The 15,696-nt window shown below is 53.0% G+C and overlaps 1 protein-coding gene across 1 annotated transcript in view; it reads right to left on the reverse strand.

Moving 5' to 3' along the window:
- Positions 1–15,696, reverse strand: part of LOC111155859 (protein kinase C epsilon) — a 479,634-nt gene that overhangs the window by 15,798 nt on the left and 448,140 nt on the right. The window contains exons 13-14 of the mRNA XM_022516279.1: positions 13,806–13,994; positions 10,006–10,152 (exon numbers count right to left, since the gene is read on the reverse strand). Coding sequence (XP_022371987.1) covers positions 10,006–10,152; positions 13,806–13,994 — 336 coding nt within the window. The remainder of the gene's footprint in view (positions 1–10,005; positions 10,153–13,805; positions 13,995–15,696) is intronic.

Here is a 15,696-nt window from a genome sequence, read left to right on the forward strand (position 1 = left end):
CCAACCCTACCCTATTCTTCGTTAATTTTTTATTAACTCATTAAATGGATTTTTACAACCCACTGCTGGGGAGACCCTGAAGCAGGGGCCCGGGGTACCCAGGAGGGGTGCAAGGGACTGAGAATGCGTAGAAAACCCAGTGCGGATATCCAGGAATAAACAGCCTTGGGAGGAAGGAGACAGCACCCTGCGTGCCACGGCTCGCCCGAGGCCTGAGTGCCCAAGCTGGGCTCTGCAGCGAGCCGGCCCCACGTGGCAGGATATGCAGCAGCAGGGCCCACGCCTCTGGCAGAAAGTGGGCAGGCCCACGGCAGCAAAGCTGGCCCCACTCCGCCTCTTTTGCACATAACATCTATTTCTCAAAAAAGCTGGGTCATTGTTGACAGCTGTTAAACACCTTTTTTGGTGCCCCAAGAAGCTTTTCTACCTGGTCCTGGCACCAGCCCTCTTCCTCCACTCACCAATCCCCCCCTCCCCCCCATATTTACGAAAACGTTCTAGATAGAAATCAGTTCTCTTGGTGGTGATTTATTATTGCTCTGCCTGCTGGCTTTGGTAAACACTAATGTATCCTTCTCAAGTCAGGATGAGGTCAGCCACCTCTCTTACTACTCAACAATGTCAGGTTTCCCAATGCAGGACCCTATCACCCCAAGTTCCCAGGCATGAACCGGAATAGCTCTTGGGCCGTAAAAGGTGAGAAGAGAATTTGGAGATGGAGCTAACAGAGAAATATTCTCTGGGAAAACACTGTAGATGGACAGAATTCATTCACTCACCCACCGCATGCATAGGTATCAGGCCCCTCCTACTTGCCAGGAGTTACGCTGAGGATACAGCTGCGCACAAAACAGATAAAAATCCCTCCCCTAACAAATTAACCAGAACTGGTTAATTGTCTGTGTTGAGTGATGGACACATAGGGATTCTCTCTACTGCTGTCCGGGTCTGAAATTTTCCAAGGTAAAAAGTTAAAGATAAAATTCTCAAATCTCAAATGCATGATGTAGAGTGAAAGAAGCCAGACACAAAAGAGCCCCTGCTGCATGACTCCGTGTGTGTATATATGAAAGTCTAGAAAAGACTAATCTACTCTCTGGTGAGAGAAAGCAGATCAGGGACTGCCTGGGGCAAAGGGCACTTGGGAACTGTTTGGGGAGGTGATGTACTATATAGTCACTGTGCTGGCGGTAACACGGGCACACCCATTTGTGAAAAGGCATCAAAATGCACGCTTTAAATGGGCAGGTGTTAGTCTATGTAAATTTTATTACAATAAAAAGTTGATTTCAAAGAACCTCCAATCCCTGCCCTCATAGGCTAGAAGACATTTTAGGGATTACTTGAGTCCCTTACGTTACCAGAAGGGAGCAGAGAACTTCAGTGACTTGCTCTGCATCTCACAGATACATGACATGGGGTTGTTATGTATCCATAACCAGTACCCAGGCCTGTCCAGTGTTCTCCCCCTGGCTCACTGCCTCTGGTACATGGTGGGGGCTCAATTCTGGAAGCTCATGTTTCGAGGGGACTGTATTCTGAATCATTTACTGCAACAGCCACATCCCATGTGCCTGGGTACCTGTAGCCTGAATCTGCCCTGACTCCCCAGGAGGACCACGAGTCCTGTGATTTCCAAACACCGGCTGAGATGCCAGGAGGAGGGGAGGAGGTGGGAGTCTGGCCAAAGCTCCAAGTCAAGGTCTGCTTTGTTTCCTGAGTCATCACAGATGATAAGCCCCAGCCCAGGCTTATCTTCCCATCTCCCTACTTCAGGCAAGTATTGTATCTCACTGCCCTGGCCATTCTTGACCTTCTTCCACACCTACCAGGGCTCACACACCTGATATATCCACTGACTTTCAAGCTCTGAGCTCTAAGAAATCCCCTCCAAGGGTGGAGTAGGTCCCAGAAAGAAGAAGCCAGAATCACACAGAGGGTCGGAGCGCTGAAGGCCTCCTCGCTCTGAAATTGGAACCACAATGATGTGCCATGTGCCCAATGTGTGTTTGTCAAACCCCAGAATTCTTGAGTAACGTCTGAGTGTCAGGTTTAGGCCCAATCCAATTCCATTACCATCTGCTGCCCTGGCACAAACAGTGGGGAGCAAATAGGGTACCGAGGGTTTCTAAGAACTGCGGGCAGAGCTGGGTTTCCAAGAACTTTTCTCCATGACAGCGAGCGGGGCCCCTGGGGACTCAAGGTCCTGGACCTGGAGGCTGGTGTGGGTGGGGCACACTGTCAGGGTGCATGGTTTCCCTTGGTGCCTGTACCCTTCAAAGAGCAAATGCTGGCTGGAGTCCTGGAGGCCTGAGCCCCTCTACGGGGAAGGTCTGAGGTTTCCTCTGCTTTTACTTTGATGCCCAGTATCCAGACTCTGACCACTGGCCCTCCACTCTGGGCTTCCAGACTCTCCCCGTGACTCTCCTTTGCAAGAGAGAGGTAGGAGGGCACTGTCTTCTATGATACCACAGTGGGGGAGTGGCTCCCGCGGCCCACAGAGATCCTGCCTGTTGGCCCATCTGCAGAGGCCTTTCTTCTGCAACCTGTCTCTCCTCCCTGTCCTCTAACCTCAAGAGGCAAACCCCACAACTCCCTCCCCAAGTCAAGTTCTGGATTTGACACCACGCTGGTCTTCCCCCAAGGACCTCATGTTAGAGTCTCCTCCTGGGGCCCGAACTCCTCAAGATAGTAACACTAAGGTGATGGTAGGGGATTCTTTTTCTTCCTGTGTCAACCAACCTTCCCCTCTACGCCTTGACAAAAAGCACAAAGTACATACTTGCTAGATTCCTGCTGAAAATTGCAGCTTTGAAGCCTGCCCTTCCCTCCCTTCCCCCTCCAAGCCACTTCCCCGGTGGTAGCTGTCTCTCCCTAACGCTTTCTGGATTTCTCTGCCAAGATGCAGCTCCTCTGAGAACCTGCTGGCCTTTGGTCAGACACAGCCCTGTAGGTCCCAGGCTTCCCGGTAGATTGTGTGTTACCTCCAGTGCTAGTGGAGTGGGGAGGAGATTCAATTCAATATACACTGGTGTGATGAACCCACGAAGGCAAATCCCAACCTAACAGTGGTGAAGGCATAAATGAAAACTTGGGAGCTTATGGAAATGCCCAGCACAGGGCTTGAATTCCTCCCCTGGCATGATTGGTGGGGGCACCAAAGTGACATGTGGGTCGAGCCACAGGAATGCTCCCGCAAACTCAATTCTCAGACTGAGAGATCCCTTGTGCAGAGTCAAAGACGCTCCGCCGAGGCTGTTAAGCTTAGAAGTCCTTGGGAACCTGCTGTACTCATGGAGCCATGGCCACGGGGTCTTGGTGTCTGGACAGACCAGCGTTTTAGGGCTGGGTGTCAGGGCTGTGCTTGGCAACAACCCCTCTGAGAAAGGAGGTACGGGGAGTAAAGGTGCTGGCCAGCTCACATAGTAAAAGGGGGCCAGACCTTAGGATGAAACTTGGGGTTCCCCAAAAGGCACAGAATGAGTCTCTGCCTTGCTGTATCTCTTGGCTCCCTATTCCCCCGACCCTGGCTTCCCAGACCGGGAGGGGGCCAGAATTAAACCCCAGAAGGCTCTCTGCCAGGCCTTATGTGCCCTTCTGCCCTGTGATGGCAGCTTCCCTTCACGTGGGCCCCTGGCCTCTCTGGGCACCGTGCCAGGTCCAGATCCAGCCCCCTCGGCTGAGACCCCCAGAGTCTCCGGAACCACCAGCGTCAGCACTGTCCCGACGCTCGCTACATCCCAAGGATGGTGGTCCTCACTTCACACAATTTGCTTTGCGCTCCTCCTCGCTCTTCAGCACAGTCGACATTGCTATCCCCATGCTCTGGATGGGCGGCCTGAAGCCCAGGATCCTCTCTCAGGATCCTGCAGCCCTATCGGAAACCTGGCCACACCTGGTTCCATGGCCCGGCCTCCACACACCTCGCCGCCTCCTGCCATCCTGAGCTCTTGGGTCCTCACCTCGGGATGAGCAGGAGAAGGAGGGCCTATACCAGGTTGGGGATGTGGTGAATGGAGAGAGGCACGAAACTCCTAGTGATCCACAGCTTTGTCTAATCCCATGAATAATTTTGAGAGGCTATTTTTAATCCCCACGTTATAGATAAGGAGGTGGCACTCGAGGAGGCCAGAGGTCTGCAGTGGGGGAGTGAATTCCCAGGTGTCCACGGCTATCCTGTGATGGCACTTTTATTCTGCCCCAAGTCTCTCTGTGTTCAGAGCCAGCCTGGTGTCCTGTGCCATGTCACTACCTGGGCCAATGGCCGGAAATGGGTTCCTGGACGTTTCCCATGCCTTCCGGGCCTGGCAGTGTCCTGGATCTTCATGGCAGCTTGCAGCCTGTTGGAGGCTCAGGGCTCTTACTCGGGCACGGACATAGGCCAGGGGGCTGTCCTAACTGAGACTGTAGGAACTGGCAGGGCCCCGTCCCTGCCCTGCCAGGTCGGGGAGGAGGACTGGCTCTAACAGTCACCCAGGGCTTGGTCTTTGTGGTACCTGCTCTCAGATGGTCCCTCAGGCCAGGGGCCTAGCTTTAGGTGAAGGGTTTGCCTGCTCGGTGGGGCTCCTCCCTCAGGGTGCAAAGTTGGTGAGGTTGTGAGGGTCTCGAGCCCACTTCCCAGTTTTCTCTCAGCACAGCCCGCTCATGCAGGAGCATGCAGGAAGGGCCTCCCTTGAGGGTCCCGCCATGCAGTGTAGATGGCTGGATGGAAACGGATCATGAGGTTGGAAGGGCCTCCATGTCACCGGGCCTGAGGGCTCACCTACCTGGACAGACTCCCCATTCTGGAGGCCTTACCTTAAAGAGGGGCATTCACACTGAAGCAAACTTGAAAAGAGAGAACACGTACACAAAGAGAAGTTTACTTGGCCGGCATTTCCCTCATTGCCCTTGGCTTTCACTGAGGAGAGCTATAGGTTTCTGGGGGAGGCAGAGCTCTCCCACCTCTGAAGGCTTCCCCCAATTCCAGTGCCAGAGCCCTGGGAACCATTATCTCAGAGCCTAATGCTTTTTGAGCAAAGGAGGAACACACAGGAGAGAAGCGGGGATCGGCAAAATACTTCCAAGGCCTGCACAGCCGGATGCTGCTGTCCCACCGCACCAAACACATCGTTTCTGCCTGCTACGGTCCCTGGAGAAGGAGAGCCCACCAGTGACGCAAAAGCAGACTGTGCTACGTTTACTGGCTCCTGGATGCTGCTGCCTACTTGGAACGAAATCCCCAGTGGGATGGGCAAATGGATTCTATGCTTGGAGATCTTCCCCAGCATCAGGGGTCTGGGGTCCCGCCTCACTGGCTTCTCCAGTCCCCCACCCGCCCACTGCTGAGGGTCCTGCTGCCCGCCCTGTGAGCCCCTGCTCTGAAGCAGGCCCCCTCCAGAGATGGATGTGAGTATGCGATGGCACAAAGTCTTCGGTCTGGCGTCGATGGCACATCGCTTGTGAGAAGTCTGAATCCGTGGGAGGGGAGGGGGCTGCAGGAGGAAGAGAAAAAGAGAAGGGAGGGAGGGAGAGTATACAAGAATGCTGCAGGGATGAATGACAGGAAATCCCCACACTGAAGCAGGGGCTGCTGCAAAATGTCCCAGGGTAGGGGTGAGTGCAAAGGGGCGTAAACCCGAATGAAGGCAGGCAACCCCGTGGGACTAATGGCAGCTGGTAAATTAGGCCAGGGAGGCTCAGGCGCCAGGGAGCAGAAATCTCAGCCTAGAAAACATCTCAAGAAGGTAAAGGCCTGGAGGGGACAGCAGCCACTCACGGTATGCCAGGGAACTGGGCCAGAGGCCAGAGGCCAACTACAAATCTGGACAATCTCAGTGAGATCTTCGGAGGGGCGAGGCTTCCTACAGAGAGGATGGAAACCAGGCCCAGAGACTTGCCATATCCTCAGCCCCTGTGGGGGTGATCGAGGCACCCAAGGCTTCAGCTGAGCCGGCCTGGGTTGTGTGCAGGGGGGCTTGCTTGCCCACTGTGGGCATCCACTGTCGAGGAGCCCCAACCGTGCTACGGGATTGGGAAGAGTCAGGGGCTCTAGAAAATACAGCACTGTGTCTTGGCTCTTCTTAAGCCTGGACTGGATGACACGATTTCACCCAGCCTCACCTCCAGCACCTCCCACCAGACAAAACCAATTCCCTCCTGAATCAGACAGGCAGAACCCGGCCCAACGTCCTTAGATTCAGAATGTCCAGCTAGTTCCGTGGGGTAGTCTCTATCCAGCTGCTTTCTGGGGGTGGTGGCATTTTAGTGTGATGTCAACAGGACACGGGGAGGAAGCAAATGGAGCTAGCTCAGGATAAAGGAGACCCAGAGTTCCCTCAGGGTCCCAGGTCTTTGACTGAATGCCCTGGGGGATTTTGGCATGACGAGACTGGGGGGAGGGGGTCCTGTGCATCGGTTCCATTGCCTTTTACAGCGCACACACACTGTCTTCTTGAGGCCACCACCAAATCGCGAGGCTGGTGATGTTGCTCACGTACTTGTCCTCTCCTTCCTCAAGGAGTCTGTCCCTAAGATTTAAGAAGCCCTCCCTCTCCCTGGAGGCCTGTGCAACCCACTATCCTGTCCACATCTTCCCAATGTCAAGCTCCAAATCTGCTTTCCTTTCTCCTTCTCTCAAAACCTTTCCTTCCCAGCTCTCCTCAATAGGCATCTGATGTGCCCTAAAGCTATGGGACACCTTCAGCCTTAGGACAGCCTGTCATGTGATGGAACCCTTGCCCTACAAACAGCGGACAACTTCTGCGGGACATAGTTCAGACCCCCATGTCTCTCCAGTGACCTCTCATGGGGGGGGGGGCATCTGTTCTGCCTGTGGTCCCTGGTCCTGCAGACAAAGCATAGCCTTCCCCACTGCTGGCGTCCGAGCCAGTGGCTACTCGTACCCCCAGGGTTAATCCTGACTTAGTAAGAGGTGGGTGGTGGTTTATAAAAACCTTGTGCGAGTTCCACCTGAGTCCCGTGAGGCTCTCAGTATGTTTGTCACTGTGGTGGGCCTTAATTGGACTTAAAATTTGTTTCTGCTGTATACAAGCCCATGGAGGACTTAGGGTAGTGCCCTCAACATTCTTCAGAAAAGAGCTTTCAACTTAGGGACAGACTCAGGACACCTTTCCAGCCTGCTCAGAGAGAAATCTCTGGGATAAAAATGTGGTCAGATACTTAAATAACTTGAACACATCTTTAAAGATCTGTAGTTGAGAACTCTATAAAGATCAACAGTGTTCAGCTCCAAACGTGACCAGAAACATCTCTTATGCAATGTAACAAGTTCCCTTTCTTCTCCTTCTTTCAGATGTTCTAACTCTCTCTTCCAAACAGAATTTGAACCAGCCAGACAAATGCCCTTCTCTTGACCCCCCACAGCATCCAGGATAACTCTGGAGGTCTGTGGGGTCCAGTAGGAACATGCAGAGAAGGTGATGTGAGAAGGAAGGATGAAGTCAGTCTTGGGGACCGCGGACTCAGCTGGACATTGTTGGGAGCTCCTGGACGGCCCATCCTTACTCTTTGCCATCCTCCCTGGGGATGCTCATCCCCCTGGAAGCCTACTTGAGCCCCTGAGCAAAGCAAGCAAGCAGAGTCCTGCCCTCTGTTCCAGGTTGGGGGCTCACAAGAGGCCCGAGGGAGGGAAGCATTGGTCCCTTGTACCCCGGGTGGAGATGGAGTCCCACCTGACCCCCAGGTGGGCTTGACCCCCTCATGCAGGGATGGATTTCTGCTGCCAGTTCCCCTGCACTCCCAGCTAGCCATTCTTGCCTGTCCGAGCTGGCTGAGGTCTGCCCACCGCCCACCCGTGGGTTGGGTCATGGGTTGCCTCCTGAGTCCCTCTTCTCTCTTCCCCTGACCCTTCCTCTGTGTCGGGCTCCTTCTCCATCCCGCAGGCCCACAGACACCGCACACCTGTTCTTCACAGCCTTCCCTCACTCCGAGCAAGCCAGCTACAGTTCAAAGGGTCACTTCTCTTATGTTTGCCTTTTCATTGGCTCAGCGTTCAGACGGAGGGTGGAGGCCCCGTGAAGAATCCCTGGGAACGCCAGGCCTTGGGGAAGGGCTTCCGGAGACAGGAGCTTTGCGGGGCCCCTGAAATCTCGGAACACTCTTGTCTGCCGGATCTGGGCACTGTTCTGCCATCTGTTCACCCCACAGAGAGGCTGTTCTCCAGGAATCCAGACTTTAAAACTTCTTTGGGCCTTTTCTCATCAAGATCTTCCCAAATTCCCTGCTTCTCTGTGGCTTCTCAGCAAAGGCTCCCACGCCTGCCTCTGCCGCACCCCAGGCCCATTCTTCCCTTCACATCCCCTGCTCATAGTCCCCCGGGGTTGGCCCTGTCCTCTGGCCCCACACTCCCAGGAGGGGCTGCCCCTTTAGCCCAGCTGGCTATCTGCAAGCTTAGCTTTGAGTCATGTAAGTCTTTCTGCAGACCTGCCCTTGCTGATGGGTCCTGCTCTTGTCCGGGGACCCCACTGGTCAGGCCTGGATTCACTACTTAGCCCTACTTCCCACTTTGCCTTGGGTTGATTGCCTTAGACTAAACCCACACTAACACTGGACCCTCAGATCTGAGTCTTTAGATTCCCCTTCCTTCTCCACCTGACCTCTGGTTTCCTATCTCCCCTCACTTTTTTCCAGGACACAGTTAATCTTGTCCTCGAAGACCACTCACAGACCCTCTGGGTGAGGGGGTGGGAGGAGCCTTCGAGAAGGCTGGCATGTGCCGTGCGCCCAGCCCAGAGCCACAGCCGGCGCCAGAGCCGAGGGGGAGAGAGACGGGCAGGGGCTGAGGTGATGTCACCAAAGAGAGAAGGCGAACCTAAATCCAGCCTACGCCAGGCAGCGCGCCAGCCAGCGAAACTCGTCAAAACCAGAGGAGGAAGCAGACGAGGAACGGTGACCCAAACGAGCGTCCAGGACCAGTCAACCGTCCATGTGCTAGTCTGGCCCTAGTGTGCACCACGCCTTCAGCTGAGAATTGCCTACTTGGGACATTTCTGAGAATCCCAGCACTAGCCGTAATCGCTCCCCAGAAAACCTCCTGGAATAGAATGGAATTCCTCGAGGATAATTCACAAAGCACAAGAGGGTCTTTCCTGTACTTGGAAGTGAGGGAGGAGGGGCCGCCTGACAGAGGGTAGCATGGTTGAGCGCTGACTGGATGACTTCGGGTTTTTCCTGCCCGGGACCCCAGCCCCACCGCTCTGGGACTCCTGCCTGTAATTTCCTCATATTACACATCCCTTGTGCTCCAAGTGCACTAGCCAGCTGGTGACCCCAATTTTTAGTCTGAATGATTGCCTCATCGGGCGACATGCCAACAGACTCAAGATACGCCCCCTGCACAGGCAAGCACACACACCCTGAGGACGGCACTGCAGACCCTCTCCCCACCAGCAGGAGGTCACCGCCAGGACATGGCCTCTGCTCTCTGATTCCTCTTTCCAACTGCTGAGCTTCAATACCCTTCCCTGCAGCCCCCGGGACAGGCATCACCATCGCGGGCCCGAGAACCTGCACGGAGGTGTGTGCTCGGGCCAGAGAGGGGTTGGCAGGGACACTGCGCAGCCGAGCGGGTGCGGGAGCTCCCCGGGGGTCGGGCCCCAGGCCTTACCTTCGAACTCTGTGCTAGGTCCGCATCATGACTGGGACTGTGGCTCTCATTTAGTGTGTTACTTTTAAATTGACTCAGTTATAAAGCAGACCGGTTGGTTTGTAAAGAAACCTTGTATCTTTACCATAGGCAGAATGTAGCATTTATGAAAGCCGTCAGTGGATCTCTATTAAAGTTAAAAAGTCGTCTTCTGTGTCCCATGGAAATCACCACCTTGGATATGGCTCTAGGTTATGTATTTTTGACAGCAAACTCTTAGGGCCTTGGAAGACTCCTTTGGGGGAGTGTGTTATCTGTCCCTTGCCCTTGTCATTTGGGCTTTGAAAGTGCCCCAGACCACTCATTCTACGCGCCCAGGCCCGACCCACAGTGTGGAATGAGCTCCGGGCCCTACTTACAATTCGAGGTTTGAAGGGCGGCTTGATCTTCTTCTGCTCCAGGAGCACCCAGTCGATCTCCTTGAAGAATGGGTGCTGCTTGATGGCGTCCTCGCCGTTCTGGGACGCCACACAGCCCAGGCGCTTGTGCGGGTTCTTGGTCATGAACTGTGAGGGGGAGGACAGGATAGAATTAGTGACAAAGGCCTGTCAGGGACAGGCTGTGAGGGAAAGATGGAGGTCACCCAGGGTAACATCTTCAGCGCCCTCTCCCGAGCCTGTTTCTACTTTGGGAGCTCTGCCCCCACCCAGGGTCCTCCTTTAGTCTTCTCTAGAACTTCCTATGTGCTAGCCGCCATTCTAAATATAGCAAACATTATTAACTCATTTCATCCAAATGCAAGCCTCTGAGGTTTCCTGTTCTCCCTATTTTATAAGTGAGGTAGTTGAGGCACAGAGAGGTTAATTAACTTGGTCAAGGTCAAACAGCCAACAAGGCACCATGCTGGGAGTAGGAACTCTGGCTGTTACTAACTCCCTGATTCTCCTCAGATTCTTGAGTCTTCTCATCGGGGAGAAGAAGATCTGATAAATTCATTTACACGGAGAGGTCAGTGGCCCTTGCTGAGGTGAGGAAAGAGGAGCAGCTATTCATGCTGAGGCAAATTATCCAAGGCACCTTTTGTACTTCTTTTTGTGGCCCCAGGGCCCTATCTCTTTTTTTCCTTTTTTTTAATTTGAATTTGTAATCTCTAGCATACAATACCCATGTAGATCAATTGATTAAAAAAAACCAAACCAACAAGAAAAGGAAAGGCTTATGGCTTCTCAATGTTTGTCTGTAAAAACCACACTGATGTGTTTTATGTTTGTTGGCTGCCATCTCATGAGAAGAGCCTCTGGCTCGGGTAGCTTCCCACAGCCATCCGAAAGAAAGTCAGGGGTTTGTGTGGGCACGTGTGCTAGACACAAAAGTGACATTTCACAGGGTGAAGGCTGAGCGTCTGTATTTAAAGAAAGCAATTTAAGAGGAGAAACCATAACCCAAAGGGAGAAATCTTTACTGATATAGTTTCAGGCTTCATTAGCAAGGGAGAGTTTCTTGGGCAGGGAGAGTCTCCTACGGACGCTTGCCTGGTGACCCCGAAGCCAAAGCATGTGGATACACAGCTGGGAGAGCCACAGGGAAGAGAGTGAAGTGGTGGTGGGCAGATTTGAGGTAGGATGGAACCAACACACACTTCACCTTCTTAGTCTAGAAGTCAGCAGATGTAACCCTCTTTGAACACTCTTGATTCCTACCGCCCACAGGATAAAGTCCATAGACTTGGAAACACAGAAATTTCTCAGTCTGAACCCTCAGTCTATCTTGGCTGGCCTTCAGTGTCCTTTATTCCCCTGGTTGAATGCCCCTGTCCAGTCCCAATGTATCCTCTAAGAACCAGTCAAAATGCTGCCCCCTCTGTGAAGCCTCCCCAGATTCCTTGCTCTGTAGGTACCTGGGACCTCCTGTTTCTTGTCTATTTAAATTACAATTTGCCTAAACTTCTCTTTCCCTTGGTGAGGTCTAGAATATAGGAATAGTCCTATCTTCCCAGTACTTGGTTCAGTGCCTGACTTCTATTGTGCACTCAGTACATTTAAATGACTCAGTAGAAGGCTGAATGCTGGGCCTGAGAGCACAGTGCTGAGGAAGGAAGGCACTAAGACCAGCACTTACTGTTCCACAGGTTGCGCACTGCGTAACTCTACGGTGTAAATGGTCTCTAGAGTTCTGCGCCACTTTTGTGTAGGTAGCAGCCCTCAGAGACATGGCTTGGTGGCCAGTGTCATGGAAAACCTGGCCTGGTCCAAGAATCAAGGGACAATGTGAGGAAGTAAAGTGTTCCAAGGCCAAGGGAGTAAGGACTCTTCCTTACTTCCTTAGCTCTTCCTGCCCTTCCACTTCTGGGAGAGGAAGTATCAGGGCTACTGATAAACATACAGGTTTTAACATCTCAGGAAGTGGCTCCCGAGTCAGAAGCTCTCAGATACTTTGCCCTTGCCAACCAGCTGACACAGGCATAACCTCTAGCTTCTTACTCTCTGTAGGTCGAAGTTTCTCAGCTTCTGTACTAATGACATTTTGCACTGGATACTTCTCTGTTGTGCAAATTGTCCTGTGCATTGCAGGACATTTAGCGATGTCCCTGGGCTCTACCCACTAGACCCCAGTGGCAGGCCCCTCTAAGCTGTGACGGCAAAAACATTTCCAGACATTGCCAGATATCTCCCAGGGTTGGAGGTGGGAGGGCAACATCACACCTTGTTGAGAAACACGGCTCTGGGTCATCTGAAACTGAAAGGGCCTTGCTGGGGTGCGGGCAGGGGGATCATTGGTTTGTCGGGCTGGTGTTCAGGGCCCCGGGCAAGTGACTGGCTCTGCCGGGCTGGTGTTCTGGCTCCTTCGGGTGCTGCCTGCAGGTTTCTCCTTAGCCGGGCTCCTGACACAGCACGTGGGGCATACTTGACGCTCACCGGGATGCACGAGAGGCGAGAATACACATCCTCTCTTTGCTTCCTTCTCTGCTGTCATCCCAGTTGTGACTGTGTGCAGATGTAAATTTTTATTTACTGCCCACCTTTGCCTGCTGGACGATGGCTGTTATACTCACCAATACTTACTTAGCACGAAGCGTGATGCCTCACACAATGGAAACACTCAACAGACAGTAGATCACTGGATTATTGACGGGGAGGCGGAGGGAGACAAAGGGAAATGGATGAGGTGAGGGAAGGAAGGAAGAAGAAAGCAAGAGCCATGGGAGAGAACAGCACGCTCTGATGTGGCACCTTCCAGAACGCCGCACGTGAGCTCCCAGACACTGACAGAATGATGTGAAGTCTTTTTTGTCATTTTCCTACGATGATCTATGTAACTTAGCTACGGTAAATGACATTGGTTTTCCATTTGTGACAGTCATATAAAGTTTCTTGGTAAAGAAAAACATAAAATTAGGTAAATATCGGCAAGTACATCGCCATTGAGAGGACACTTGGCTACGGGACACCAGGTGAATGTGATGTACCAGGCAGGTGCTGAACTTTGCCACCCATGCTCTGTTGGGTGATGGAGGCTAGAGCTGGAAGTCAAGTTTCTTAGGCTGTCCCCTTGGTCCCATCTCAGCCCAGTGGGTCAATGGCTCTGCTCCCCTTCCCTGCACCCTGCCTTCCACAGCTCTCCAAGGCAGACAGGGCACACCACTTACTTGCCCTGGTCCAAGTTGCTTACGTTGCAGAAACAGCTGTGCTGGGCAAGTACTAAGAATCTCCCACGTGCGGGATTATCTATAGGGCTGGGGACCGCCTCCCTATCATGTCCAAATCAGCACGGCTACACGGGTCTTGAGCGGGCACTTCTTTTCTCATTGGCTCTTCAGCCACTGAGATGCCACCGTGGAGACAGGTGCACGGTGCCCCCTTCCTCTTGCCCATCACAGGCTCCAGCAGAAGGAGCTAAGGTCCAGTGTCTACGTGGCAGAAATGATGCTGCGCGGTCTGGGTTGGTGTCTCTCCCTCTGAAATGCACGCGCACACAGGCTCTCGCAGAGCTCCCTCTCAGGAGACGCAAATGTGTCCCAGTCCCACAGAAGGCAATTCGTGCCTCTATTCTCCGCAGTGACTGCAAGGCCTCTCATTCAGCCGCAGCACAGCTGGGACGGGGGAGAGGCGGGGAGGAAGGGAGAGAGTCGTCCTCTGGACTGGCAAGGAGTAACAGGGACAGAGGGAGAAGAGGGAGAGAGGGCAGGGGAGCAGCAGCATGGGGGAGGGCAAGGACTCACTGCTTTCAGGATGCTGACGGCCTCCTTGCTGAGCCAGACAGGGTAGAGCACATCATCGTGGAGGATGGACTCGAACAGGTCGTCCTCATTGTCGGCCTCAAAGGGGGGCTGCCCAGCCATCATCTCATACATCAGCACCCCCAAGGCCCACCAGTCCACGGAGGGGCCATACTCCAACTCCTGCAGGATCTGTTGGGGAAGCGGGCAAGGTCAGCGCCTGCCAAGGACGCCTGCCCACGGCCTCCCTGTGCTGCAAGTGCCGTGGGAACGGCGTCGTCATTTCCAGCTCACCCCTCTGCCCAGCCCTATATGAGCCCTAGCTCATATAACTGAGGTTCAGAAATCAGCATTCAGGGAAAACTGAGTTTGGAAGGCACTTTGCTGGGACCTAACTATCAATGCTCCAAAGCCAACACCGACAACCTGTCCTCCCCTGGGAATAAACCGCTGTCTCTTTGTTTCAGCAGATGAAGTTCCCGACTTGCACTTAGGACCATATAAAAATTCGAGCAAGCTGAAAGTGACTGAGAGCAAACGAGGACCACCACACACTGAGTGGGAAGGCGAGCAGAACCTCAGTCTTCTTTCATTTGTGGCAATTCACCTGAGCCCCATGTTTTTGGAAAAGAAACTACAGTTAATAAATCTCCCATCCTTTTGTGTTCTATCACAAAGGATGCCTATGCTTTTGGCTATTCCAGGAAAAGACCCACCCCCGATGTTCCTCATGACTCCCACGAAACTCGCTGATGAATCCCTTCTGTACCTGCCTCCAGAAGGCCCAGGCCCCCTCATTTGATCTGCGGCATTCCTCACTGAGGGGCAGAACCTTCTCCCTACAGCAGTAGCCCCAGTCAAGGCATCTCCTCAATCAGCCAGTGTGCTTTGCCTGTCACCAGTCATTTCTCTCCCCTAACACTCACAGGCCCTCTCGCTTCTTTTCCTCTGATCGACAGCAGAGTCAAATTCATTTATGTTATATGCATTCACAACGTGTGGCCACAGGATACTCTGAGCCATTACCTTCCCGTACAACGATGTGCAGTTTTACAGACTTAGTCATAATTTCAATGTCTGGGAGGAATGCTACCTAAAGAAGCTGCAGAACCTTTTGAAAAGCAGTTAATTGCTCCCGATCTTTTTTCTCGGGAGCATGGGCCATGTGTTACAGTGGCAGGGACGGAAGACTGACCACAGTGTTTTTATTCCCTCCGAAGTTTGGGGCTGCATTTTCTGGGTGACCTTGAGCTGTTCACTTGACTTCCTCTTTACATGAAGCTCTGATTCTCAGCCCAACCTCCTAAAGTTAATTAAGGCAGAAGATTTTGAAAGCCTGTTGCAAAATACAAAACTCCATGTAATTGGAAGTTGGTATGAAATCCAAGTTTTCTTCCGTTTGGTTTGGTCTCCACGTCTAGAGAGTATGCAGCAGGTCAAGGAGATAGGTGTGGCTCAGGGTAGAAATAAACACTGAGCTGCCCCTGTTGCTAGGAAGGGTTTGTGAAGTGAGGTCCCCGTCCTATAATGATTTTGTCCTTCCATCAGAGCCAGATTAGGCACGGAGCTGCGCACAAACACAGATGAGAGGGCTGCTCCGGGTTGCTCTCTGCTCTGTAATTCTATGAAGAATTCCAAAAAGTGAAGATGACAGAGGACTAGCATGGCTGGGGTGCATGTCCTAAAGGGGTGTCCATCCAGGACATCCCCCCAAATGGCAAAGGCCACACACACACAGTGACTTCCACGGACACCTCAGGCGGGTAACTTCTCCTCAGGTGGGCAACTTCTCAGGTAGCCTGTCTGGAAAGAGGCTGCAGCTCGGTCCTCAGATTCCAGGACAGCCAGGGAAGAGGCGGCTGGACAGGAGTACTGGGGCCTTCCCTGGTCTCCC

The sequence above is a fragment of the Enhydra lutris genome, unplaced genomic scaffold (genome assembly GCF_002288905.1).
Source record: "Enhydra lutris kenyoni isolate GAN:26980312 unplaced genomic scaffold, ASM228890v2 scaffoldscaffold44, whole genome shotgun sequence".
NCBI lineage: Eukaryota > Metazoa > Chordata > Mammalia > Carnivora > Mustelidae > Enhydra > Enhydra lutris.